At 55.3% G+C, this 27,351-nt stretch overlaps 1 protein-coding gene across 3 annotated transcripts; it reads left to right on the top strand.

Annotated features, from left to right (window-relative positions):
* On the top strand, positions 1-27,351 carry SPSB1 (splA/ryanodine receptor domain and SOCS box containing 1). 3 transcript variants are annotated; one of them, XM_066202976.1, is made up of 4 exons: positions 73-105; positions 12,566-12,630; positions 21,293-22,100; positions 25,246-27,351. In XM_066202976.1, exons 3-4 carry the CDS (start codon positions 21,407-21,409, stop codon positions 25,371-25,373), a joined length of 822 nt encoding a protein of 273 aa, XP_066059073.1. In that variant the 5' UTR covers positions 73-105; positions 12,566-12,630; positions 21,293-21,406; the 3' UTR covers positions 25,374-27,351. The 3 variants fall into 3 exon arrangements, with proteins under 3 accessions (XP_066059071.1, XP_066059073.1, XP_066059072.1); XM_066202975.1 differs by lacking the exon at positions 73-105 and adding an exon at positions 12,743-12,933 and having other exon boundaries at positions 12,580-12,630; XM_066202974.1 differs by lacking the exon at positions 12,566-12,630 and having other exon boundaries at positions 1-105.

Here is a 27,351-nt window from a genome sequence, read left to right as displayed (position 1 = left end):
TGGGCGCGCCGGGAGCAGCGGGCGCGGGGCTTGGCCTGCCCGGGGCACGGCACGGCACAGCACGGCACGGAGCGGGGCCATGGTCCGGCGGGCAGCCCGGGCACGGTAGGAGCCGGGCGGGGAGCGGGGCCGGGCGGGGGCAGCCGCGGGGCCGGGGCGAGGCCGAGCCGAGGCTGAGCCGAGGCTGCAGCCGCTCCCGGAGCCCGGCGCTGTCCGCGGGGAGCGGCCCCGTGCGGGCGGACGGACGGACGGGCGGACAGACGGGCGGACGGACAGACGGGCGATGGGCTCCGCCGCTCGCAGGGGATGCTGCGGGAGCGGCGGCTGGCGGGGCCGTGTGCGGGTTCCGGGAGCAGGCAGGCACCGCTGAGCGCTGCAGGCTCCTCAGCGCAGCCGGGCTGTCCGTGCGGGGTCTGTGCTCCCCGCCGCCGGCTCCGGAGCTCTGGGGAGCGCACCTTACAAGGTCCGGTGACTGTGTCTCTTTTCTTGCTGCACAAACCTCGGCGAATACAGCGGGGACTTACATAATCCTCTCTGTGGAGGACCGGGGCTGTTGTTGTAAGGTCGGCGTTGCTGTAGCCTCCTGCTGGACTGTGCCGTGTTCTGTCCTTATTCCCCGGCTGAAGCGGGCGGCCGGCGTGCCTGGTGGCCGTGCACGATTCAAAACCTGCGAATTGTCTGAGCCGTGCCTCAGGATAAGGAAGTTTACAGAATGATTGTAAAGATGGGAGTTGTTCCCTGGAGAATGATCACTTTTTTTTTTTTTTTTTTCCATGATAGCGATGCAGGATGGCTCAATGAACCTTTTGTCCCAGGAGTAATCTGTGTCTTCCCCCCCCCCCCCCAACGCCTGATTTCTGCACCAGCTGCAGCATGGCAAAGCTCAGTAGCTCAGCCTTGCTGGGGTAAGCTGGCTGCTGCATCACCAGGACCAAACTGGAGCCTGCAGCAGGAGAGGTCTGGCTGTGGGAAGGTCGGAGTGGCTCTCCCGGCCTGCTGGGAAGGACGTTTCCGTGGTGAGTTCACGAGGGAACAGCCGGGAATGCTGTTCTCAAAGTGAATGGGAAGCACCGAAGTGGAGGAGCATCTTCTGAGCTGCCAGTGGCCCTGCCCTGCCCGGGCTCTCAGCAGAGGTGCTGATGGATGCATAAAGCAGCAGCAATTTTCTCTTCTGCCCCCTCAAAGGCAGGGGATGAGCTGCGGTGTCCTCAGGGGATACTGGGTTGTTGGAGTGCATCAGCAGCAGCCTCTGCAACCTCTCTCCGCTGCTCTGGAGGTTTCTGAAGTGCTCTGTAATGTGCTTTGGAGCTTGTTTGTAAACTCCTGCTGGACACTTCTGAGACGTGGGCTGCTGTTCCAGGAGCTGGCCAGCTGATCCCTGCTGCCTTTGTGTGCAGCCACTGCTGCTGCTGGCTGTGGGGAACGGCCTCTGCTTGTTGCTCTCCTGTGTCTGGCTTGTTTGGTTTTTTCCCTGGGCCCTATTTCCCTTCCTCAGAAAAACTGAAAGTAGTCTGCAAGGTCTGCTTGTCTTGTGAGGGCTAATTAAGAATTCATTAAGTTCCTGGAATTTCAAATCTGTAGCTACTGAGGCAGTGAGGACGCTGTGCCAGGCTTTGTGACTGAGTGCAGACAGTGCTGACAGATAATATTCCAAGTCACAATGCAGTTTTTGAATGGAACGGAGGATGTTCTGTGGCTCTCTGAGTGAGGTTTTGTGGCTGGTGCCTCTGCACACGCTGGAATTGGCCCCTGGTGGGCTCTGAGGGGCCAGTGCAGTGGTGGTTATAACTCTGGGCTTTGCTCTATTTGTACTTGCTGAGCCTGGACTCACCCAGGGCTTGTGTTGACAAGGGTGAGGATTAACTGGGGCTGGCAGGGAGCAGCAGTGAGATGATTTCAGCTGGGCTGAGCTTATCCTCGCGTCCTGTGGCAGGAGCCTTGTGCATTAAGTGGCAGAGCAGTGGAGGAACAGCTGAGTGCACCTGCATGAACTGTGGCTTTCCCAAACCTGGGCTCTGTGGCTGGCTGTGGAGCTGCTGCCCTCCTCCTCTGTGTTTCCAGGTGTGGATGGAGCTCGCACCCACCACTCACCTTGCCAGAGTCAGACAGCAGCTGTGACAGGCAAAGCTGTGTGGTGCCTGCAGAATAAAAGTGAGTAAGTGTCTGGTACCGGGCTGCAGTCACTGGGCTCTCTGCTGGTGGCCTTTGCAGAGTGAGCTCATGTCAAGGTGTTGACTCACTTCCAGTCGCTGCACTGCTCTGGAAAACAAAGAAATCTTCCCTTCAGTTACTCCATGTGAGTAACCGCCACAGCTGCCTCTGTTTCCATGAATAATTGCTGGGGGAAGAGTGCAGTTGTCCTTAACAAAGATGAGAAATGTGCTGCAGGTAATGGCCAAATACCCTCTGCTGGGTGTGAGAAAATACAGCTACAAAATAATAGTTTCCAGGCACATGGTGGGGAAAATGTGCCACTGTTAACTGTGTTTTCCCAGGGACTGCTAAAACATCCCTTCCCTTTTAACTCTGCACTGCTCTGCCCTTAATGGCTATGCTTTGGAAACTCCTGGGATAAAGTAAATTGCTCTGTGGCATTGGTCAGAAAATTCTCTTGCAGACTAAGTGGTTTTTTTTTTTTTTTTTTTTTTTTTTTTTACAGCAAAAAGAAAAATCCTCATTCTGGGTGTTAATTGGGTACAGGAACTGCTTTTATCTGCGCCTCTGGGGTGGCGTGAGCTGCCTGAGGGTTTGAGGGAAGGGAATACAGATAGAATTTCCCCAGAATTGGTTTGGTGTGAGCAGGCTGATGTTTGGAGGTGCACCCCCAGCAGGTGATGGAGGCACTGGCAGAGCAGTGTCCTGCTCCCAGTGAGGCTGTGCCAGCCCTGGGGGCTGCAGGATTCCCCTGCAGAGCCCCTGGGGAGGAGCAGAGGGAAGGACAATGTCCTGGAGCTCTCGGGGGTGAGCAGGTGTGGAGCTGGTGCAGTGTCCCAGCACTGCTGGGGACAGTTCTGTCCCGCTCTGTCCCGCTCTGTCCCGCTCTGTCCCGCTCTGTCCCGCTCTGTCCCGCTCTGTCCCGCTCTGTCCCGCTCTGTCCCGCTCTGTCCCGCTCTGTCCCGCTCTGTCCCGCTCTGTCCCGCTCTGTCCCGCTCTGTCCCGCTCTGTCCCGAGCTCTCCAGCCCAGCTGGTGCTTGTGGCAGCCTGGCAGTGTTTGTGAGCCCCAGGGATTTGTTTGGAGGGATGAGGGCAGGGCTGTGGGCTGAGCCTTCCCTGACATCTGCCCTGTGTGTGGCCCTGCTCCCAACGCTCGGGAGTTCCCAAAGGCAGAGGATGGAGTTAAGCTTTGCCTGGCTGAGGCTGGGCTGGATGCTCGCACCAGGTTTTATTTAATGGGCTCTGCCATGTGCCCCACTCTGGCAGTGGGGTGGGAAAGGTGGGAAATGTCTTCCTATCTGTGGAAGGTGCCTCATCATCCTCCCTTCTGGTTTTGTGTGTTGTACTCCAGCAGCACTGAGGGTCAGTTTTGGAGTTTTTTTGATTAGCATCTTCTTCTCATTTAATAGAGAAACAGCCACGTGTCTCTGCCGTTGCTTTTTTTCCTTAATGCTGATTAGTCTTGTCCACTGATATTTCCGTGTCTTGTGGCTTTGTGAGTTTTTTTCTGCTCTAGAACATGGGAGGACAGACTCCAAGCCGAAGCAGTGCTGTGTAACAGTAAAACTTCCCCTGGGAGGAGAAAGCGACACATTGCTTTGTCCTCTTACAAAGCTTTCTCTTTGAGGAGAACGCTTTTTTACTTAAACAAACAAACAAAAGGACCCCAACAACCGCCACCATCCGCCGGATACCAAAGTGAGAGCAGCTGAGAACTCTGGGGCAGGAGGTGCTGATGTCTGAATGGAGTTACCAAACATGGGCTTTTCTTTTCGCCTGGAAGGGGAATTTGATGAAGCTTCTAAGTCAGAGCAGCTGTGTCGATGTTAGCTTCAAACTGCTTTCTTTGGAGGGCTGGTATGTTATCAAGTCAGGAATCTGTCCTGAGGAGATCCCAGATGGGGCCTTGACACCATAAATGTACAAAGGCACTCGCTTGCACAAAAACTGCAGAAACAACTTCGTTCTGAAGAACGTGAGCCACAGATGGTGAACAGCCAAGAAAAGCAAGCGAGGGGTAAGGCCAGGCTGTTCCCTGCATGAGGAGAAGGCTGCATTGGTCTCAGATGGTTAGGAATTTTTGGTTTAAACTTCTGCAAACTTCGCTCTGGATAAGTTCTGGTCTGAATGGCCTCTTGTAAATTAAAATCTGCTTGCTGCAGAGATGTGGAAAACGCCTGCACCCTAACTGCAGCGTTCGGAGGTTTGTCGCAGGCCCTGGAGTTTGCTGGAGCGTGGTTCTTGCCTAGATGCCCTAACTCATTGCTGGGTGCTGCCTTGGGCCCCCTGTGCTGCAGGGAGAGCTGCACCGCTGCTCGGTGAGAAGGGGACGATGACTCCTGAAATGCTTCCCCGCCTGTGGCCCTTCCCGCTGAGTTGTGGGGACGCTGGCCGTGAGCAGGGCACGGGGCTGTGCTGTGGTCTCAGCAGCTCTGCATGGGGAGTCCCCCTGATTTCAGTCACGCCGTGGTGTTTTAAGGCTGAACCAGCCCTGCTATTGCATGTGGACAACGAGGGGGGGGTTGTTTGTTCCACACCAATCCCAGGATGGTGCTGCAACTGGGAACTGAAGATTCACGGGCTGCCCGTGTAAAGAAATGCTCAAAACTTTGTGACCAGCTGGTGAGAGAGAGGTAAGCTGGGCTGGGAGGACTCGTGTCTGTCCCAGTTCCTGTAAACGCGAGCAGCTGCAGAGTAAACCTGCTGACCCTTGTGCTGAGAAGAGGTTGTGGGGCTGTGTGAATCCAGAAAGTACCTGGCTTGATGCCTGTGGGCGGGAAATGGAATCGCTTGGGCTTTCTGTTGTGGGGCTGTGTGACAGGCACGAGCTGCTGCAGGCTGAGCCCTCACCCTGTCCACGTCCTGAGCCCTGGGCTCCTTGCCTGGTGTCCCCACAGTGTCACTGCCCGTGCCCTGGGGTTGTGCACCCTTCACACTGTGCTCCTCCAGCTGCAACAGATTGGAGCTGGGCTGGGATCCTGAAGGTTTGGTGAGCCAGGTCCTCTCTGTCACCTCTCAGCGTTTCTGGAGTGCTGGGCTTCCCTCTGGCAGTGGGACCAGAGGGGCTGGGGGTGGCTTCAGACCCAGCTCTGGTGTTGGTGCAGGAGTTTGAGGGGTTTCAGCCCCAGCCCCAGCTCTGGTGTTGGTGCAGGAGTTGAGGGGTTTCAGCCCCAGCCCCAGCTCTGGTGTTGGTGCAGGAGTTTGAGGGGTTTCAGCCCCAGATCCAGCTCTGGTGTTGGTGCAGGAGTTTGAGGGGTTTCAGCCCAGCCCCAGCTCTGGTGTTGGTGCAGGAGTTGAGGGGTTTCAGCCCCAGCCCCAGCTCTGGTGTTGGTGCAGGAGTTTGAGGGGTTTCAGCCCCAGATCCAGCTCTGGTGTTGGTGCAGGAGTTTGAGGGGTTTCAGCCCCAGATCCAGCTCTGGTGTTGGTGCAGAAGTTGAGGGGTTTCAGCCCCAACTCTGGTGTTGGTGCAGGAGTTGAGGGGTTTCAGCCCCAGCCCCAGCTCTGGTGTTGGTGCAGGAGTTTGAGGGGTTTCAGCCCCAGATCCAGCTCTGGTGTTGGTGCAGGAGTTTGAGGGGTTTCAGCCCCAGCCCCAGCTCTGGTGTTGGTGCAGGAGTTGAGGGGTTTCAGCCCCAGCCCCAGCTCTGGTGTTGGTGCAGGAGTTTGAGGGGTTTCAGCCCCAGATCCAGCTCTGGTGTTGGTGCAGGAGTTTGAGGGGTTTCAGCCCCAGATCCAGCTCTGGTGTTGGTGCAGAAGTTGAGGGGTTTCAGCCCCAGCTCCAGCTCTGGTGTTGGTGCAGGCATCTCCAGCCCTTGGCGGCTGAGCTGAGGCTGAGCCTGGGAGCAGAGGGGCAGGAGGGCTGCACACATGGCCCTGATTGCAGCAGGATATTGCTGCAGGGTCAGGAATGTGGCATGCTGGCCTGCCAAGGTACAGCTGCTGTGCACAAGTCGAAAAGGGGCAGCTGATCTGCTCTGAAGGGGCTCTGAGCTTGGGTGAGGGTGGAAATCTGGGGAGTGGAGGCAGACCAGCACCGTGATCAGCTGCCGGGTTTCCCAACCAAGGTGTGGGTTTGAGGGTTGAGATGGGGAGAAGAAGAAAGGGAAAGCTGTGTATCTTGTTTTTAAATGTATCAATGGCTGAGGTACGTCCTGGGACTTGGATCCTGTCATTTCTTGATAGCTGCCTCAGTTAATTGATCTTCAGATGATCCACTCAAGCTGCCGAACAGTTCAGTTTTTTTAACTGTGTCAAGGAGCAGCTTTGGAAGGGATGGAGAAGTTTCCTGGATGGTTCTCCCAGCTGCGTGTTCCCTGTTTCAGTGGCTGTGTCAGTCAGTGTGGCTGTGCTGGTGTTGTTCCCCTGACCAGCAGCACTGCCAGGTGCCTGTAGCTGTTCCTGCTGCTGAGGTTGGTGAAGGGGCAGGTCCCGTGTGCCCACAGTGCCCACACAGGCCCAAATCTGCCCCTCTGGCAGGAGTCCGAGGCTTTATCAGGGTAATCTGATAGAGCCCGGCGTGACACGGAACTGGATTTGCAGGAGGCACGGCTCTGTGTGTCAACACTTGCAGTGGGAGGGGAGCTCCTGGTGAGGTTGCCTGCAAGGAGCAGTGCCCACAGCTGCAGGGAGGCTGGGGTTGTGCAACTGCCCTCTGCAGAGCAGGGCACTGCTCCGGGGGAGCCTGGCAGCTGTGCTGTGTCAGCCCAGGGTGGCAGAGACCCGCGGGGGTTTGTCTGCAAGGAGCTGCCAGGGTGAGTGTGCTCAGTCTGCAAGGAAAGCTGTGCTGCTGGCTGCACGTGGAGGCACGCTTGGGATTTCACAGAATCACCAGGCTGGAAGAGACCTCCAAGATCACCGAGTCCAACCCAGCCCCAGCACCTCAACTAAACCCTGGCACCGAGTGCCACATCCAGTTTTTTCTTAAACACGCCCAGGAATGGTGACTCCACCACCTCCCCAGGCAGACCATCCCAATACTTTATCACCCTTTCTGTAAAGGGTAATGCTTTAAAAAAAACCACTTTATTACCCTTTCTGTAAAAAACCTTTTCCTAATATCCAGCCTGTGTTTCCCTTGGTGCAGCCTGAGGCTGTGTCCTCTCGTTCTGTCAGTCTGGAGAAAGAGACCAACCCCAGCTGAGCACAGCCACCTTTCAGGGAGTTGTGGAGAGTGATCAGGTCACCCCCGAGTCTCCTTTTCTCCAGGCTGAACAGCCCCAGCTCCCTCGGTCGTTCCTCACAGGGTTTGTGCTCCCAGCCCCTCACCAGCCTCATTGCCTCCTCTGGATTTCTTCTGTAAGGACTTTCCTGCTGTGTTTTCTGCAGAAGGGAATTTGGCTGTGGCTCATGAGGTGCCTTCCATCTGTGTCCCTTGGTGCTGGGATGTGTTCCCTGGGGGCAGAGCGGCTCAGCCTCCTGCTGTGGCACAGAACCCACAGATTAAACAGAATTTCCACTGGCTGCACACTGGGCCATGGCAGCAGCCCCTGGCTAAGCTGAGCAGGTTGGGCTTTAGGCCAGAGGTGTGGCAAGACTTTGGGATGCACCCAGGAACAGGCAGGAGCAAAGTGAGCTGTGTGTCTTATCCTCTGCTGCACTGTGTTTTCTGGGATAAACACAGCAACTCTTTCCGGTTCAAATGGAGAAGAACTGCAGGTTTTGGTAAGAAATCAGAATTGAGTGGCTCTTGGAGCGTTAGTGGAGGAGATTTCCCGATGCAGGTGGGCACTGGAGAGCAATGTGTGTGCCTTAGGACAGAGGACAAATGCCCTGTGTATTTAAGAGAGGAGAAAGGGGTTTAGGCTTACCCCACTCAGGGGGAGAGGAAGGTTTTATAACCAGCACTCGTTCAGAGGCATGTGCTCTTATGTTATTTGGATTAGGCTGTCTTCAAACTTGGCAAAAACTCCAACTGACCCTCAGTCTAGACTGGCTCTGGAGGAATCCCTGGCCTCATGGGAGTCCCCATTTCAAGGTGCAGAGCAGCAGCAGGCACAGCGGGGACTGTATTGGCGTAAAAGCCTTCCCGGCAGGAAAACGTTCAGTGTGCTCTTATATCTTGTCTGGGCACACCTGAGAGGGCCCCAGAACGAGTCTGTGACACAAATGGTGTCTGAGCCCGGCTTGTGGTGCCGCAGAGGTGGCAGGGGGCAGTCCTGGGGCCAGGTGACAGGGCAGAGGGCCCAGCAGGGACAGGGTGGCTTTGCAGGTCCCTTTGTAGGGACAGGGCAGCTTTGCAGGTCCCTCAGTGGAACCCTGTTTGCCTGCAGGTCTGACAGAAGAGCTGGGCAGTCCGGTTTTCTGTGCCTGGATGAGTTTCTCCAGGTGACCAGCTCCATGGAAAGAGCTGTCCGGTGCAGCCTTGCCCAGGCTGGGATGTCCCAGGGGTCGGTGTTACCTGGAGGGGGGTTCAGTTGATGCTTTCCCTGGGTGTCGGCAGCAGTGCTGTAACTGAGCTGCCTGCAGGGATAAACCCCAGGGTGAGTTTGGTGTGAGGTTTTAGTGGAGGAAAAGGCTGCTGGATGTGGTGGCTCAGTTTGATGTCCCAGACAGTTTACATCCCTCTGTTTGGGAGGCTGTGGAGCACGGGGTGGTGGTGGCAGTGGCTTTCTCCTTGCCTCACAGCGGTGTGTGCACACAGCCAACCTTGGCCAAGCCATCCAGCCTCCTGGGCAGGAGGAGTAAGAACTTCAGCAGCAGCCAAGAAACAGCTGAACATGCTCTGACTGAGGCTGAGCAGCCTCAGCAAAGACAGAAGCCTGCAGAGTGCAGGCAGCAGCCACAATAACTGCTTATCTCTGCTATTCTTGATCTCTAAACTTTGAAAAAGCAAGGCAGCTTCTCCTCTCTGCCTGTTCCTGGGTATATTGAGTGCATCTTGCCTAAGAACAGATCTTTTGACTGCTTCTACAAGGCTTCCTCGTCTCTATTTCTTAACTTCCATGAATCTGTTTCAAACCTGGTTTTCTGACTGGAAACTTTCCGTTGATGTCATGGGAGCTTTTCTGTGGCCCACATCAAACAGCTGGGTTCACCAGGAATTAAGTGACTCTACAAATGTTTATGTTAAACACTTCTTTGGGAGGCATGTTGACTTATGAGGACCTGTGATGGCTGTGGTATGTAGGGAGGATAGGTTGGCTGGACAGCTTTTGTCCTGCCTTTGAGCTCTGCCAGTGCTGGCAGCTGTTTGGTGCCTGGATAAGGGCTCAGGAGTGTTCCATCACTGACCCTGCCCTGCCTCTTGTCCATAAAACTGCAGAGGTTTTTACAGTGGGCCGGCTCAGTGGAAAGGACCCAGATGGCAAAGCCTGGGTAGTCACAGCAGAGAGCTGCTGCTGTAATTACAGGTGTGGGGTTTTGTTGTTTTAGAGGGGAAACCCACAGTTTAGTCTGCTGAGAAGCCCCAGGGAGGGGAGGAAGGGCGTGCATGCTCTTCAGACCCTGCTTACTCAGCCCTCTGTGGTGGTGTCAGAGCGTTGGGAAGGTGGAGGCAGAAGGGATAAAAACCATCTTGGCATTCCCTGTCTCCACCGAGCAGACCCCAGGCACTGAGCAGAGGCCGCCTCGTCCCTCCCCTGCAGGAGGTTGTGCCCGAGGTGCAGCTGAGTCTTGGCACGCTGGAGGTGCTGTGGAAACCACTTTAAATATCACTTGATTGACCGAGTTCAGGCTTGTGAAGCTGTTGCTTAGGAGTGAATTTCTGAGTGTCCCAGTAAGAATGAGGGGCAAATTTCACCCCTTGCCACCTGAACCAGTGTTGCAGCCACTGAACGATTGCTGCAGTGCATGTCCCGGTCGCTTCTTTTGGCAAAAACGTTTGTTCTGTGTCACCACAACTGCTATTTCCAGGAAAAAGTGGCTCTGGGATATGTGGCCACCGCACAGTGCAGATGTCCTCTGAAAGCAGCACGTGCCCTCCTGCAGCCTCAGTTTGTACAATGTGCTTTTGTCCTCTTCGTTTTGGGGCGCTCTGCACTTAAATATGATTTGTCTCGTTGAGCTTCTACAGGGATAAAATTCCAAGCAGGCAAGCTAGAAAGGCTTTTAGGATTGGTGCTTTGTGAAGCCTTTTGGTGGATGGTTTGAGAAGGCAGCCAAGGCTTCCAGGTCACCCTGCCCATCTCAAACCACCACAGCAATTTCCAGGGGACCCTTTCAGGTGTTGGTGAAAGCAAAACATTGCATCACCACGCTGAGCCTGCACTCACTGCCGGCTCCTGTGAGATGTGCAGTGTCTCTCCCTAATTATGGGATGTCCCGGGTCAATTATAGCTAAACACAGAGTCCAACCGTGTCATTAAGCGTTTTTGGCTAATGACAAGTCAGAAGTCCAGCATCATCCCGGCGTGCTCTGCTCTGGGGAGCTGCTGAGTGTGTTCCAGTAAAGCTGGCAGTGGGAGCTGTCTCTTGAGCAATCTGTCTGCCAGGAATATCCTCCGAGTTCAGCTTTTGGGAGCTGCTGGGCCGTCCCTCCTTGCTGCTGTGTGTTCCTGGCCCCACGGAGCCTGCTGCTGGAGTGGTTTGCCGAATGTTGACAAATGTCTTGCTGGCGCTGGTCTGCTCCATGTTTATCCAGCTCCTTCCTTGGGTTTTTGCTCCAAATGTTTGAGTTACACAGCTCCTGGCAGCTGCCTGAGGAGTGGGAGGTGAGCAGCACATCTTCCTAGAGGCTGGCAGCGGGCTGGGTCAGGCGGAGTGCACTGTGCCGGCTCCAAACCCTGAAAGGTCACACGGAGCAGCTTTCCACACTGCTGCTCTCCCGGGCAAGGCTGGGGAGCCGTGCCTCACTTCTTCCACTGCAGCAGATGGTCCTGAGTGCAGCCCCTGCAGAGAACAGCCTGTCCTGGGCACAGGAGGAATGTCCGAGCTGTCCCCTGCGCTCTGCTGTCCCCACAACAAACCGTTTATGCCCAGAGATGCTGGAGGTGCTCTGCCCTGGTGTCACTGCTCCCTCTCTGCTGTGGGAGAGCTCCAGGAAGCTCCGGAGACTCGGGGAAGGGCAGAAGGAATTGGAGGCTGAGGCAGGGGTGCTGTGGGTCAGCCAGCCGAGGTTCTGGGCGGCCCTGGTACAGCTTGGGTTTGTCTGGACTCTTCACCTCAACTGGAAAGGGTTTTTCCGCAGCTTTTGTTGTGTTTAAGGGTGGTTGTTGTTCCCAGATTAAACTTGAATAGAAAACACAAGGCTGCTGCCAGCTTTCTGTCACAGACACCTTTTATCTTGAATTCATCTCCTCCGAGCAGATGCTGCTTTCATTTCTTCTACTTTTTTTTTTTTTTTCTCTGCAAGACTAAAATTAACAGCCCTTTGATGCAGGGGAAGAAACTGTATTTCAAAGCAAAGCACCTAGTTAACTTTGATAATAAAACTGCTGGGTTTATCTCGGAGGTAATTCCGTGTTCCTTGGAAACAAATCTGAGAGCTGGAAGCTCCTGAAGCCTCCGTGCTGTGAGTGAACGTGCAGGTCCCCCCTTCCCTGGGAGCACCGGTGGCCCCTTTTGGGGGGCGTGGATGGTGCTGAGCTGCGGGTGGGGGGCAGGAGGTGCCAGGCAGTGCCCGGGGTTTGTGCGGGGTGTTCTCCCCCCAGGCTGTCCTCACCGGGGCACTGGAGCCATCTGTGTCCTCCGGCCTGGCTGAATTGTTCTTCCCTTCCTGCCTTCAGAGGCGTGTGCTGAGCGTGGGGCTCGTGTGAGCACCCAGCCTTTGGCTTTCATCCTCCCCACTTGAAAAGACAAACCCCGTTCCTCAGTGCTTCCAGAGGGTCAGGTGGGGGCTGTCCTCAGAGGGAGGACAGCTGATGGATGAGCCACAGCCTTGCTCGTGGGCCAGGTGACTTCAGGGAATGGAGAATTCCTAAACGCAGCCCATGGCTGGCTTGGCCAGTGGCCAGGGCGTGGAAGAAAAGATGATGTTGTCATCATTCAGAGCTTACAAGAAGTGTCTGGTGCAGCAGAGGCGCATCTGCTGTGCGGGTCATGGCCCAAGATGGGAGAGCAGGGGTAGGGAAATACCTGCTGGAGCTTCCAGACCCACTGAGGGACACCGTGAAGGTGTTTTCACCTGTGGGCAGGTGCTGGAGGCACTGGAGGATGTGACAGGCTCTGGGGTTCTTGCTTTAAGGGACCTGACAGGACCTGTGATGAGCCCCTGCTCTGGCTGCTCTGCAGGGCTGTTGACCGCTGAAAACATCCTTTCCTAAGTGATCAGAATGGTTTCCTAAACAGTGTGAAAAAAGTCACTTCCTCCGTGACTCAGCTGTCTCCTCTTGTGAGGCTTTTGTCTCCAGTGGTGACACCCTCAGACTCCACGGCCCTTGGGACAGGAAGGACCTGACTGTGTAGCTTAAAGTGCGAGAGATCCACCGGGGTCTTTGTACACAAGGATGCAACTTCAGTCCTTTTTTCCAACCCTTAGGAAGGCCAGGCTGAGGAGATCTGGGTAAACATCACAGAGGAATGCTGAGTTTTACCGTTGTCCAGGTAAGACGACAAGGCACGTGAACTGAATTCGCGTTTGTGTTGCTCAGAGTAATTTGCTGTGTGCTATGAAGGCACCAACAGCTGTGACCAGGGGCTGAATTCACTCGTTTAGGATTTATTTGACCCGAGGATTTACACAAAATTCAACCTGAGGCTGGAATGGCTTGAGCAGGGAGGAAGATGCAGAACCCCAGGGATGAGGAGTTTTGCCACCACGGAGCTTGCCAGGCTTTGGAACAGGCTGCCCGGGGGTTGCAGTCTCTGGTGTTGAAGGTTTACAGGAGTGATCTGGTGAGAGAGGAGGTAAGATTGGGGTGCCAGGGAAGCAGGGATGGAGCACAAGTTCAGTTCTGCCCTGATTTTGCCGAGTGTGCTGCTCTGGCCTGGAATCAGGACAGAATCCAGCTCCTGGTGCTGTCAGGATCTGCTGGGGGGAGCAGAGGCTCTGTTGCAATGGGCCAAGAGTTATTTGTTTCTAGTCCACGGCCCAGATTTCGGCGTTGCTTTTTCTGTCGTGATGAGCAGTACCAGACACTTGCACAACTTCCCCTCTGGCAGAGATGAATTTGATGTAAATACATGTGCTGAAGCTTCAGACACAATAAACGTATTTGAGGGCAGCAGGCTGAGTAATCTGGTGCTTGGCAGCTGCTCTCTTGTGGGGATTTTTGCTTCACTGTTAGCAGTGCTTGTGACATCCTTAAATGAAAAAAGGAAGGGACAATAACTGAACAAACTTAATATTAAAATAGCTCCAGCTACAACTGCTTTAGCTGAGAGAAGGAATCCTGCTGGGTCTGTGTCTCCTGACACGGGAGTTCATGTTGCCTTTAGGAGCAGGGATTGCAGTCCTCACGGTGCGCTGGGGACGTTTTCATTTTCTGTTTGAGGAAGTCTCTTTGCTCTGCCCTGCTGTCACCTGGGGAGGGGACAGAAGGGGAGTTCTGGGAGGTGACTGCTGAGAACGTGGATTTCCTTTAATGCAGCTGCTGCCAGCAAGAGGCCACAGTGATTCATGAGCTGGTTTTGGGGAAAGCAGTGCCTTTTATCAGAAGTTCTGTCCCGATGGCTTGGTGCTGGTGTTGGCCAGTCTCGCAGTCAAAGCCAAAAAAGTGCTTTTGATACAGGAGTGGAAACTCTGGGCAGGGATAAAAACATCAAACTTCATTCTTTCCACCCACTGCTCCCCTCTTTATCAGACAAAACTGATTAATCCAGATACTTGGAGTTGAGGGATGGACAGTGGGCAGCGTGGGCTCCAAATTAACTGGGGAAATGACAAAAAGCAAAAGGGAGTTCTTGTGCAAGAGGGTGGCTTACTCTGGGTTATGTGGGCTTCTTTAATGCAAATAGTTCTGAACATAAACATTTGCTGTTTAAAATTCGTGGTGGCTTAATTGTGGAGGAGGAAATGCCTCTGTAAGTGCAGCCTATCAAACGGCTCCAGTGCTGCAGGGAAGGGCATTAGTGGCAGTGTGACCAGGCCTTTCAAGTGCTGCTGGCTTATAAAACTGGGGGGGTTGTGTTTGCAAGGTGCCAAGGCCAGATTTCAGCCTTCAAGGGTTGTGAGGCTTCCTCTGGGAGCCTTGCTCACGGGCGGCGTCTCAGCAGCGCAGGGGAAATCAGCTGGACAGGTACAATCAGGTACAAAGCACAGGGAAAATCAGGCACAAAGGTGTGGGGAAACGGGACCTCTGGAGGTGTGAACAAAGGTTGCCTGTGACCTTTCTTCCTGCTCCTTGTGTGACTTATTTCTGGTGGCCCTTAGTCCTCAGGCAGGTTATGGGCACGTCTCTTGGGTGCACCTGGGGAAACTGGGGCTGTGAAAAGTCTCTTACGCCGTGGGCAGGAGCTGTCTCTGCTCAGGCTCAGCTGTTCCGTCTCCTCCGAAAGAATTCCCTGTGGCACAAAGCTGAGCTTGACGCCCGTCATCAGTGTCCCCCCACCATGGCCAGTCCCCAGCTCCTGCCCTGACACCAAGGGCTGTCTGCAGTCCCTGTGTGGGCTGTTCACCTGCAGCCCCAGGTGAGTGCAAGGTGACCTGGCTGACACCTGACGGGTGACAATCTCTTTTGTGGCACCGGGCACGGTTCAGGTGCTGAACTGTACCTGGAGCCCAGGTCCATCAGGTCCCTCCTGGGGGTCACAGCTGCCTGTGAGCACTCGGTACAGCACAGAGCTGAGAGCTGCCTCTGGAACAGAGCTCTTCACCAGCTGGCTGCAGGCAGGTATTCCAGAGCAGCACAGGGGAGAGCGTAAGGAGGGTCAGTGCTGCCGGTGTGGGACCTGCGAAGGGACCATGGCTGAATTCCTCAGTCTGAGCTGTCCCCTCAGTATGAAATGGCAAAGCCAGGCTCCATCCTGGTGCTGTTGGAGGAGCTTCACCTGCTGGGCCCTGCCTGTTCACCGCCGTCAGTGCTCCACCACAGCCCCTGGCAGCTCACCAGCCCTCCTCATGGCACATCGTGCTGCCCACCCTGCAGCCCAGGGGGAGGGTGGGAGAGTTCTGCACTGTTGGGGATGTGTGCTCACAGGAAACTCCTCTGGCACAACCAACGTGCTGAAAAAGGAGCAAATTTCACACGTGTTTTTGACACCTTTGAGTTCACAGTGAATGAACCGTTTCCAGCCAGAGTCTCCTTGTCCTGAGCTGTGCAAAGGCCACAGAGTGTGAGTAAGTGTGGGAAGGAAATGGTCACAGCAGAGCAGCGGGAGGAGAGGCTGCAAGGCAGAGGTGTGGACTCAGCAGCAGGAATTGTTTAACCTGCAGAGATTCCCAATGCTGCTGCTGTCCTTAGAACACCCGGCACAGAACTTGTGCAAGGTCGTTCTGGAAAAGAGACAGAAGAAGTGCTTGAGGGTCCTGCCCTAAGCGGGCTGGCCATAGGGAGCTGGACCAGCAGTGCCTCAGGCCAAGGACACAATTGTTGCAGGCAGATGACTGCAATCTGCTGTGAGCAGCTATGCCAAAGAGCCCTGATTTGTGCCTGGCCTTTAACGTGCACTTGACATTCATGAGTTACCTTGTGCAGAGCTGGAAGGAGCCCGATGACCTTTGAGACATCCACTGAACTTCCCCTGTGAGGAAAACCAGCCCCAGTTCCTTGTCTCATTTAAAGAAATGTCTTTTCTCTGCAGCCAACGTTGCTGTTTGTGACCTGCCTTCAGTGGGAGAGAAGGTCTCTGGCACGAACTTCTGCAGCTCCTTCTGAGTTGCTTCCATCGTTACAAATATTTTGCAGAGTAAGCTCTCTCCTGTTGCCTAGAATTATTTTCTGCCAGATTATGCAGCACTGTAGTCAGCAGGAACTGGCTGGGTAGGTGGACAGTGGAAATTTGTTTAAGTTGGTGTCTGGTAAGTGGCTTGGTTGGGGGTGGGTGGTGGTTATTCAGGTTGTCATTTACTCAGATGTGCTGCTCTGAGTAACCTCAGTGCTGCTTTGGAGAGATGGGGTGAGAGGGCATGTGCTGCCTTCAGCACTGCAGAAACAGCCACGGAACCCCAGCAGGATCACCTGGATCATCCCGAGGTGAGGAACGAACGAGCTGTGCTCACACAGAGGAGCTGACTCTCGGTGGTTCTGGCAGGGCTGTGCGGTGACCCGTGCTGGCTCCCTGGGCCAGGAGCCTTAGCTGAGGGTGGCCTTGCTGTGCCAGCTGCTCCCCTGGGACAGCAGAGCCCCTGGAGCTGCCCAGGGCTGCCCAGCAGGGCAGGTGTGACCCCTGAGCCCAGGGACTCCTTCTCCCATCCCTGCCCCATCCCGAGCCCTGGGGCTTGTCAGGGGCCTCTTGCTCTGCCGGAGCATTTTCCTTTTTGCTCCTTGCTGGCACACGTGCCACCTTCCTCAGTCCTTTCTTGCCCAGCCTCTGGTGATGCGTGGCTGCAGTTTCACTTTCTGCAGAGGCCACGGAGCCCTGCCAGCCCCGAGCCTGCTGAGCCAAGCTGCTGCTGCTCCCCTGGAGGTGGGGCTGAGCAGGTTACCCCCGTGGCCACCTCCTCCCTCCAGGTGTGAGGAGCCAAAACCATTGCTGTGCCGAGGGTTGCCTGCCCAACCCTGCTCCCAGAAGAGTTGCAACACCCAGAAACTGGCTGTGAGCGTGGTGCTGGTGCGCTTGTCGCTGTCACCTCTGCTGGCACAGCCCTGGGGAGCCCCGGCAGCACAGGTGAGGTGGCCTTTGCTCAGGGTTCCGTGGGTGGGAAGGGTGCCGGTCGGATTGCACTCTTTTCTGACCCAGAGATGGGGCAGCCGAGAGGTTTTAACGACTTTTATTCTATTTTCAGTCTCATGTGAAGGGTGAGACAATACAGATGTTATAACTTACGCTGTTACAATTAGAAGCCAACTATTTCCTAATTACAACGCATTATAAGCCTTCACTTGAGGCTGAAAATAAAAGTTATTTTATTTGGTTATTTTATTTATGGGTCAGAAAATTTATTTATTTACGGGTCAGAAAAGAGTATAATCCGACAGGTGCTGAGGCCAGAATGCTGCTGGAGTGATTGCAGCAGCCGTGGGGGCCCGGGTGTGCCAGCCGTGGGGGCCCGGGTGTGCCAGCCGTGGGGGCCCGGGTGTGCCAGCCGTCGGGCCCAGGTGTGCCAGCCGTCGGGCCCAGGTGTGCCAGCCGTTGGGGGCCCGGGTGTGCCAGCTGTTGGGGCCAGGTGTGCCAGCCGTCGGGGCCAGGTGTGCCAGCCGTTGGGGGCCCAGGTGTGCCAGCCGTGGGGGCCCAGGTGTGCCAGCCGTGGGGCCCAGGTGTGCCAGCCGTGGGGGCCCAGGTGTGCCAGCCGTGGGGGCCCAGGTGTGCCAGCTGTGGGGCCCAGGTGTGCCAGCTGTGGGGCCCAGGTGTGCCAGCCGTTGGGGGCCCAGGTGTGCCAGCCGTGGGGGCCCAGGTGTGCCAGCCGTTGGGGCCAGGTGTGCCAGCCCAGGGCAGGTTCTGCAGCAGGCACACACACACAGTGCAGGTTGCCCGCTGTGTTTCTGATGCCCAGAATTAGCACCCGGGCAAACGGGCTCTCCTGGCCCTTTGGGGCTGCACTGTGGGTGCTGTTAGGGGCACCTGAGTCCTTCCCTCCCCACCCCCCCGGGATGTGGCATTGCTGAGCCACCTTGGCTCTTAGCTTGGTTCCCCAGAATATCTCCGCGATCGAGGGGCCTGTTCTCGGGGAGGAGGGGGAATCCCTGCTGTGGGAGCAGTTCCCGAGGACGGAGGGCATTGTGAGGGGTGTTTGGGGGGTTTCTGACACGTGGGCTGTGCACGTTCTTACCTGCCAGCAGGATGGGAGCTGGGTGGCTCCTTTGGCTCTTGGCTTGCAGGATGAACATTCAGCCCAAGAAAATTAACCAGGTTGGTTTGCCTTACGCTTCTCCAGTGAAATCATGGAAACACGAGCGAAAAACTGCGGTGGGTTCTTTAGTCTCCTTCACTGCTCCTGGGATCCTTTAGTTCAGCCTCTAAAGCTGTTAACAAGTCAATGACCATGTGCGGTGTATTTCCTTTTCTCCTCCTGAGGTGTGTTCCAGGCTGGAAATCTCCAGGGCAGGGCTCTGATTCATTGTCTGCAGAGCACCCAGAGCCTGGCTGTTTAAAGGTTTGGCCTCTTATCTCTAGAAGTACACCTAATGAATATCATGGGGAGGAGATAAAGCCACAGCAAACTGACTTGAAGAAATAAAGTACAGCTGGATCAGGAATCGAGGAGTTTAGGAGCCTTCACGTGTCCTCGTTGATGCTGCAGACAGAGGAGTCCCGTAGGTGCAGAGCCAGGGAGGCTCTGTGAGGGGTGTCTGAACAGCCAAGAGAAGCTGCTCTGCCACATGCGGAGTCTCACTTGCAGGGCTGCGTTGTCCCCGTTTAACAGCAGCACTTTGCCTTCCACTGCAGTGTCTTTGCTGTCTCCTGCCTTGATCTGTTTGCAGCAAGCCGTTGTTTTGGAACCTGGCACGGCGCGCTGGCTGCCTGCTCTGAGCACCCACATGGAAGGGAGGGGTGATTCTCCCTGAAAACAGCCGTGAACGCTTTTCTCTGAGGCACCCTTAGAATTTCATTCCCCGGGTTTTCAGCCCAGAAGGTTAACAGTAGGACTGAAAATAGCATGGGAGCAGGAGTGAGCATCACAGGGAGGAGCAGAGCTGCAGCAGGCCTGAGCTGCTGATAAGATAGATAAAAGCACTTTCAGTGTTTACATTTGTGCTAAAACCTGCGGCAGTTCAAAGGTTCTGAAGCAGCTCGTTCCCCAGCATATCTGTTCATTTATGGCTGGCCGTGTCTCACATCAAGCTGCCCGGGGCACGAATCCATTAATTTAACAGGATGAGCCTTCCTGTCTCTCTCCGGCTGCGGGGAAGTGCCTCCGTTGTCTTGTGCAGGAAGAGCCTTTCCTTTTCAGAAGCGAGGGCACAGCTGTGTTGCTGAGAGCAGGGCAAGGTGCCGCTCCGCAGTCCTGGGCCGGGCTGCTGCCAGGAGCAGCAGGGCTGTGAGCAGGAATTGTGGCCTTGCCCTGTCAGGAGGATCGCGCTTAAATCCCGGCGTGGGGTGCTGGGTTCCTGACCTGCTCTCGCTCTAACCAATCTCTCTTTCAATCTTTTTCCTTTCCTTCCCCCTTTCTCTTTATTCTGGCCACTGTCTTTCATCTGCTGATGACAGTGTGCCTGGGGAAGAGCCCTGGGCAGTGTAAGTGATGAGTTTGTGTCCAGAAATCTGCTCGGGGGGCTCTCCTGCCCCATGGGCTTCAGGAGTCCCTGCTGGTGTCTCTGGGGTGATTCCCTTTCTGCTGCAGCAGCCTCGGAGAAATACGATGGAGCTTGCGTTGGCAGAAGGCAAAAAGCCGCGATGAACAAGGCGCTGTTTTGCTAACGAAGAGCACAATTGTATTCCCCGACTTGTCCCGAGTATTTTGTGCTTCAAAGAGGCTCCTGCAGCCTGCTTTGTTTTGGTTCTTGTTTCCTATGCTGCGTTCTCACATGGACTGCGCAGGAAATCTCTGCCTCTCCTCCCTCTGCCAATGTTTTGTTCCCTTATCCTAATCAAAATTCCAACAGCTGGATTTGCCTACGGACTTCCACGTGTGCCTTGCCAGTCCCTTGTTGACAGCTCCTGTCCCTGTGCCTTGGAATGGCAGGGAGTTCACCCGGCATTCCAGGCTCACACCTCGTGTCTCAGCAGCCTGACAGGTTTATCCCGGCCTGAGCAAACAGCTTACACGGCAGCTTTGTACAAATTCCTGCTTTGGGTCCGCGTTGATGTGCCTCTCCCGGGGCAGCTCAGCTAATGTCTGTTTTGGCTTGTTCTGGGGATGCTGCTGTTCCCTAGGCTGGCTGTGCCCCGAGGCACAGCAGCTCAATCCCCCGTGCTGGCAGGGTGATGCCCTGGCACCCGGTGCCCGCCCTCCCTCAGCTGTTTTTGCTGTTCCTCCCTTGTTCTCAGCTGTTGGCCAGCTGGTTTACAGGGTCCGGGATTTGTTTGGATGTTGTGGACGGTATTTATTTCACTTCCAGGATGTGGTGGTCACCTCAGCAGCTGATAACATGCCCGGGCCTGTTTGAATGGCATCTTGTGTCTCAGTGCCCAACATCTGAGGTCCCTGAATGGTTTGAAATAGCTGTGCTGCAGCCTGTGCGTTGGGATGTGACTGTTAAAGGATCTCAGGCATTTTCCTCTCCATCCATGATTAAAAAAAAAAAAGTGGGTAAGGAAAGAAAAGGTAGTCTTGTCTCTTTGCTACTGAAGAATTGGGATTTAGCTCATTCTTCCAATGGCACACCTTGGACTAGTAGTAGAAACCTGTAGGGAAGTTGGTGAAGCCACCCCTACCCCAGGACATACCGTTCACCTTCCCTGTTCACCTTCTAGCTGAAGCCTTGCTGATGTCCAGTAATCGTATTTTTAAACCAGATCTGATTCATGCTCTGTTTTCTGTGCCAGATGAGGTCCTTGGTTGTGAGTAAGTGTTGTGACTGTAGCTGGCAGGAGTGCTGCATGATTGCCTCACTTCAGGAAATGTTAAAATAACACTTTTTTTTCTTAGAAAGCTCGTTTGCACCCCTCCCACTTCTAATTCTCCTAATAGCTGCCCCCAGTTTGGCAGCTGTGTGACAGAGGGCTGTTTGTGTTGCTGAGTGAGAGCAGAGACACTTCAATGGATGCAGGGCTGGAGGAGAGGTGCACAGAGTGAGCAAATATCTCTGGCCAAGCTGGCTTAAACCTTTCAGAGGTTTCTCTGCAATCTGGAAGGAAAACTGCTAAACTGGGAGAAGGATTTTGCTCCTCCCCCTGGACTCTGCAACTGAAATTAGGGATTTTTTTTTTTTTTCCTCCCGGAGAAGAGAAGCTGCCCCAAGCGAAGCTGCTCGCTTGAGACAAGCCAGGTTTATCCTGGTTTATCTTGGTTTGTCTGCTCCCTGTCTGCAGGGGCTCAGAGGGACCAGGAGCTGCTGGAATGAGCGTCCCCCAGGGCTGGACCCAGCAGCTTTTGTCTGCTGGTTTGGGCTTGCAGCCAGGCCCCCGAGGTACTCAGCAAAGCTTTGGCTGAAGAGAATTTCCTCCTCAGCCCTTCCTTGCTGGTGGGAAGGAAGCACACGTCGTTGGGATGACCAGGTGAATGCCGCTCTCCGTGAATGCGCTAATGTTTAACTCGTCTCTTGTTTTCCTTGCCGTCCATTAGGCAGCACTGAGCGGTGCCCATCCTGGCAGAGGCTCCTGGCAACCTCCTCTGCAGGGCTGGATGACAGCGGAGCGGAGCCCATGAGCCTGTGAGGAGGCCAGAGCAGCACGCACCATGGGTCAGAAGGTCACAGGAGGGATCAAGACCGTGGACATGAGGGACCCCGTGTACAGGCCCCTGAAACAGGAGCTGCAGGGGCTGGACTACAGCAAACCCACGCGGCTGGACCTGCTGCTGGACATGCCCCCCGTGTCCTACGAGGTGCAGCTGCTGCACTCGTGGAACAACGACGACCGCTCCCTGAACGTCTTTGTGAAGGAGGACGACAAGCTCATGTTCCACCGGCACCCCGTGGCCCAGAGCACGGACGCCATCCGGGGCAAGGTGGGCTACACGCGGGGGCTGCACGTGTGGCAGATCACCTGGGCCATGCGCCAGCGGGGCACCCACGCCGTGGTGGGGGTGGCCACGGCCGAGGCCCCCCTGCACTCGGTGGGCTACACCACCCTGGTGGGCAACAACCACGAGTCCTGGGGCTGGGACCTGGGCCGCAACAGGCTCTACCACGACGGCAAGAACCAGCCCAGCAAAACCTACCCCGCCTTCCTGGAGCCCGACGAGACCTTCATCGTGCCCGACTCCTTCCTGGTGGTGCTGGACATGGACGATGGGACTCTGAGCTTCATCGTGGACGGGCAGTACATGGGGGTGGCCTTCCGAGGACTCAAGGGGAAAAAGCTCTACCCGGTGGTGAGCGCCGTGTGGGGCCACTGCGAGATCAGGATGTGCTACTTGAACGGCCTGGACCGTGAGTATGGCTCCTGCGCTGGCCCTGCCCTTGCTGGGCTTTTCCTCTTGGTGGAGGGGTGAGGATTCGCGCCAGCTGCAGGATTGCTGGCTGCAGTCCTCCATGGCAAATGCGCAGAGTGTGAGTGCACACCTGTGCTGTCACCAGGGCGCTCCGCAGGGAGCAGGCAGGGCCTGGGGAGAGGGGCTTTGGTGGGAGAAGGGGGTGCCGGTTGTCCAGCTTGAGATGGGAAACCTTGTACTGCTCCCAAAAGAGCAGCAGGAACATCCTTCTGACAGTGGCATCGCTGGCACTGCAATCCTGGTGTCTCTTTACAGAAAACAGTCTCTGGGACAATCCCCTTCCTTAAATGGATAATGAAGGGATGTTTAAAGTCCCTTGCAGGCAAGAATAGGGACAGATTTTTCCCGTCCAAGAAAATAGGAATGTTTTTCATCTTTCAGAAAAGTTCACTCACACTAGAAAGGGTGTGATCCTTTCTAGCAAGGGGCTGGATGCTGCAGTCAGCCCAACTTGCATGCCAGGCCTTTTACTAACAGGCACATCAACCTCTAGCTAAGCTTAGTAATAAATTTGGCCGTCCAAATGTGCTAAAGTCTGTTATCTCTCATAGTCAGAAGTTCCCATGGGGCCAGACTGTGACTCAGTCCTCTGGGTAGGGTGGAGGAGAGAGGTGAAGGAAGTGGATTAAAATCTGGATTTATGTTGCTGCTGAAATAAATTTGGCAGTATTGGTATGAAGAGTAGTTTCCCCTGCATTCCAGAGCAGCGTCTGCCCAAGGGCTGTAGCTCAGGGGCTCTTCTGCCGGCCCAGCACTGGTAAACTCTGAGTACAGCAAAGCTGCCACCAGAGGAACTGAGCTGTCACAATGACCTGGAGAGCCTTGCAAAGGGGCAGCAGCAAAACCCGCAAGGGCTTTGAGAAACACACCTCAGCTCTGCAAGACCAAGCAGAGAGCTCCTGGCAGGGCATTTTCTCACCCAAAGAAAGCCCAGCTCCTTCTGCCACAACAGCTGAAAGAATGTCAGCAGCTCCAGGAGCCAGGCTTTGCTGGAGGGTCAGCTCCACTCAAAGCCAGCTAGTCCGTGGAGCTGCTGGCACAGAGCTGCCCTGAGCAGGGAAAGGGCCACCTCCAGGCCTGGACTGGCTTGTGAAGTGCTCTCAGCTGAGGAGTGAATCGTGGGCACCAGGCCAGCAGTGACTGGATGCTATTTTGGCACGGATAGAAAGAAGGTGTCTGGCTCTGAGCACTTGTGAGCACTCAATAGCAACACTGTCCAGTGACTGTGGTGCTGGTGAATGGAAGGAGGTCAGGTCTGTGTCTGCTTTCTCTTCTGCTCCGTCAGACCGGGTTATCAGTGCGAGCTAGGTGAGGACAGACTTTAATCTCTGTGGAAGATCCTTTCCTTTTAAGGCCACTGGACTGAACTGTGTTTGCTCTGTGCGTATCCGAAGGCTCTGAGGGTCAGGGCCCGTGTCCCCGGGGATGCGGTGCCTCTGTCCCAGCTATCTCTGAGCAGGGCAGGCAGAACTGGGGCAGGCTCTGAATGCAGCCGCTCTGTGCCCCAGCGGTTTAAGAATGAGCTCCACTGGGAAGTGCCAGAGCAGCGCTGGCAGTCGAGGGGCTCTTGGGCAGTGTCACAGCCAGGGCAGAGCGGTGAGGCTGCTGCGGGAGCCTGTGCTGGGGAAGGGGCAGCACGGACCCTGCAATGGGTCAGGAGCAGCCGGGGCTGGGGAAGGGGCAGCACGGACCCTGCAATGGGTCAGGAGCAGCACGGACCCTGCAATGGGTCAGGAGCAGCCGGGGCTGGGGAAGGAGCAGCACGGACCCTGCAATGGGTCAGGAGCAGCACGGACCCTGCAATGGGTCAGGAGCAGCCGGGGCTGGGGAAGGGGCAGCACGGACCCTGCAATGGGTCAGCAGCAGCCGGGGCTGGGGAAGGAGCAGCACGGACCCTGCAATGGGTCAGGAGCAGCACGGGCCCCGCAATGGGTCAGCAGCAGCCGGGGCTGGGGAAGGGGCAGCACGGACCCTGCAATGGGTCAGGAGCAGCACGGACCCTGCAATGGGTCAGGAGCAGCCGGGGCTGGGGAAGGAGCAGCACGGACCCTGCAATGGGTCAGGAGCAGCCAGGGCTGGGGAAGGGGCAGCACGGACCCTGCAATGGGTCAGGAGCAGCCGGGGCTGGGGAAGGGGCAGCACGGACCCTGCAATGGGTCAGGAGCAGTCAGGGCTGGGTGCAGCCTTGGGACACAACACGTGAGTGACTCCTCAGCAGCCCCGTGTGCCATTCCTGAAAAACTTGTGTGTTCTTGTTCAGGGTTTTAAGTACAGGATGCAGAAAAAGATAGCCAAAGGCTCCTATCCTTTGCTTGTGGCACAGGAGGGACTCCCCTGGTGGGAAGTGTCAGGGTGCAAACTGTAACATGAGGCTTTGACAGGTGGCTTTGTTTTCCCTGGGAGCTGTGCAGTAGAAATGGAGGGGCTGACAGCTGGTGGCCTCCTGTGGGAGATAAATCATTCCTGGGTGCCCAGGCCATGAGATGCTCTGGCTGCTGTCGCCTTTCACTTTAGTGACCCTTACAAAAGTTTCTGGACACTGCAGTAAGAGGCATGAGCCGGAAGATGTCTTCTGGCTGGAATGAATGGAATTGCAGAGGAGGAACTTCCAGTTGGTGTTCTAGGATTGTTTCGTTCACACGTGTATGGCCTGAACAGCCTACAGAGACCTCGTGCTCTGCAGCTTGTTCGGTGAGCTGAGGCTGCTGGATGGCTCAGATCCTGCAGACCTGCCAGGCATTCATCCGCTTCTCCTGCTCAGTGTTTCCTGGGGGTTTTAGGAGCAGAAAGGTGAATGTGTCCCTCTGGGCTGGGCTGGCTGTGTTTCCTGGGGGGTTTAGGAGCAGAAAGGTGAATGTGTCCCTCTGGGCTGGGCTGGCTGTGTTTCCTGGGGGTTTTAGGAGCAGAAAGGTGAATGTGTCCCTCTGGGCTGGGCTGGCTGTGTTTCCTGGGGGTTTTAGGAGCAGAAAGGTGAATGTGTCCCTCTGGGCTGGGCTGGCTCTGTTTCCTGGGGGTTTTAGGAGCAGAAAGGTGAATGTGTCCCTCTGGGCTGGGCTGTTAATGTCTCGGGTCTCTCTCCCCAGCTGAACCGCTGCCTCTGATGGACTTGTGCCGGCGGGCAGTGCGGCTTGCCCTGGGCAAGGACAGACTGGCTGAGATCCCCACCCTGCCCCTGCCAGCCTCCCTCAAGAGTTACCTGCTCTACCAATGACCCTGGTGCTGCGGGACTGAGTGGATGGAGCTGACCCGCCCGGGGCTGGGCTCCGCAGCCCGGGGTCATCCCCACCGCCGGAGCCCTCCTGCCTCCGCTTCAGCCTCTGTGCCCCTCCCGGGCAGCCCTCGGGCACTCCTGGGCTCGAGGCCGAGTGCTTCGTTCCTGGGGAGTCGCTCACACTCGAAAAAGGAACATTTACAGAGGTTTTGTGCTTCCCTGCTCCTCCTGGGAAAGGCTGTGCTGCCTCCTCTGGGCTCAGGGGCCTCGGAGGGAATGGTTTTTCTGTGCCACGTGAAGGGAAGGATGACAGTGAAAGAATAAGAAGAAGAAAAGAAGAATAAAAGTAAGAATAAAAACATCATTTGGGGAAGGAGGAGGCATTGGGAATGGAAATGTTAAGGCCAGCTCCTAAGAATGGAAAGGCTCAGGATGGTCGGCAGAGTTGGAAAGAGTCTGGAATGCCATAAAGAATTAATTGAGGAGTTTTTAAAAAGCCAAAAAATAAAAAGTACAACCCCAAGCCCTGAAACACCAAAACCAAGAGCCCTTCCACCAGGACACGTCTTAATCTGGAGAAGGTGATTGTTGCTGATGTCCGTACCTGTGCTGGGACCTCTCCCCTTGCTCTGTTGCTGTTTCACAGGTTCTGGCTCCTGCTCTTGTTTGTCACCGTTGCTCCTCCTGCCCCATCCTCTGCTCTGCCTCCTCCAGGGTCTGGCTGAGCTGATTTCGCAGCCAGGCTGTGTCTCCCCAAGGCTGGAAACTGCAGCTCTGGCCTTCCCTGGGGTGGGAACGGGGGGACACACTGTGGGACGGTGTGTGTGAGCTGTGACACGGCTGCGGGTCCTGTCCCCTGAGCCCCGCTCCGTGCCTTTGGAGAAACGTTCACCTTCCTCTGGTGGCTCTGCTGGGGAATTCTCTTCTCGGATAAGCTGCTTAAATTCATCCCAACCGGGCTTTGCTCTGTCACAGAGCGACTTCAATCTGCGCTGAACTCTGCAGCCGGGGTGGCTCTGTGTGCCGGGCTGGGGGCTGGCCCAGGGCGGGGACAGGGGGTGACACTGGTGACAGTGTGGCTGCACAAGTGCCAGCAGCAGCTGAGCCCAGGAGGGGATTTGCTGCAGCGGGAGCTCGGGAGGACTGAACGGAGGCCAGGGGTGATCTGCAGGCACAGCCAGGAGAGCCCGAACCTCTCCAGAGAGCTGCAATGGACGGGACAAGCGATTCAGGCCAATTCAGCACATCCCAAATAGATCCTCAGTAGCCAAGGGAAGAGGATGACGCTCCTTTATCAGCAGGAGCTGCTCTCTTGACCTCTCCACAGGTTACTATGCTGCCTTTCTGGGGTTATTTTGCACATTTCTTTGTGTTTTATTTCCTTGAAAAAATGTTTGTGTGATTGGTTTTTTGGTTGGGTTTTTTTTGTTTGTTTGTTTGGTTTTGGTTTTGTTGTTGGTTTTTTTTTTTTTTTGCTTTTGAGTTATCCCTTCAGTTTTGTGTAGGTACAAATGAGTTTAGTTGTTGAAAATGTTAATATATATATTTGTGGTGTATGTATAAGAACATGTTTTAAACAGCTGCTGTAGGGTACCTTTTTGAAAATAAACTACTTGCATAGTATATTTTTTAAAGCACAGAGTTGGTGCCAAGACTGGGTGGGGTGCGATGTGCCCCTTTTTTATTCTAATATTATATGACTTTTTTTTCAACGTAGGGGTTTGTACTAGTTTCTGTTCCAGGGTGGGACACAAAATTCAGTGTGTGTGGAGCCCTACTTGGTTGCCTTCAATCTGAACCAGTGTCTTCCAGAACTGCAGGGAAGGAGCTGTGTTCTCCCTACTTCAGTGCTCTTTGTGCTCCCTCGTTTCCATCTCTCCTCACTTCACCAGGACATTGCTTTGTACAGTTGAAAATCCTTTCTATTTTATGACTGTAGATAATACTCAGTAACCCTAATAAACTTTATTAAATATCA

The sequence above is a fragment of the Chamaea fasciata genome, unplaced genomic scaffold (assembly GCF_029207755.1).
Source record: "Chamaea fasciata isolate MVZ Bird 193981 ecotype frontalis unplaced genomic scaffold, bChaFas1.0.hap1 SCAF_23, whole genome shotgun sequence".
Taxonomy (NCBI): domain Eukaryota; kingdom Metazoa; phylum Chordata; class Aves; order Passeriformes; family Sylviidae; genus Chamaea; species Chamaea fasciata.
The sequence above is the reverse complement of the archived record's forward strand: the minus strand, read 5'-3'. Positions and strand labels throughout refer to the sequence as shown.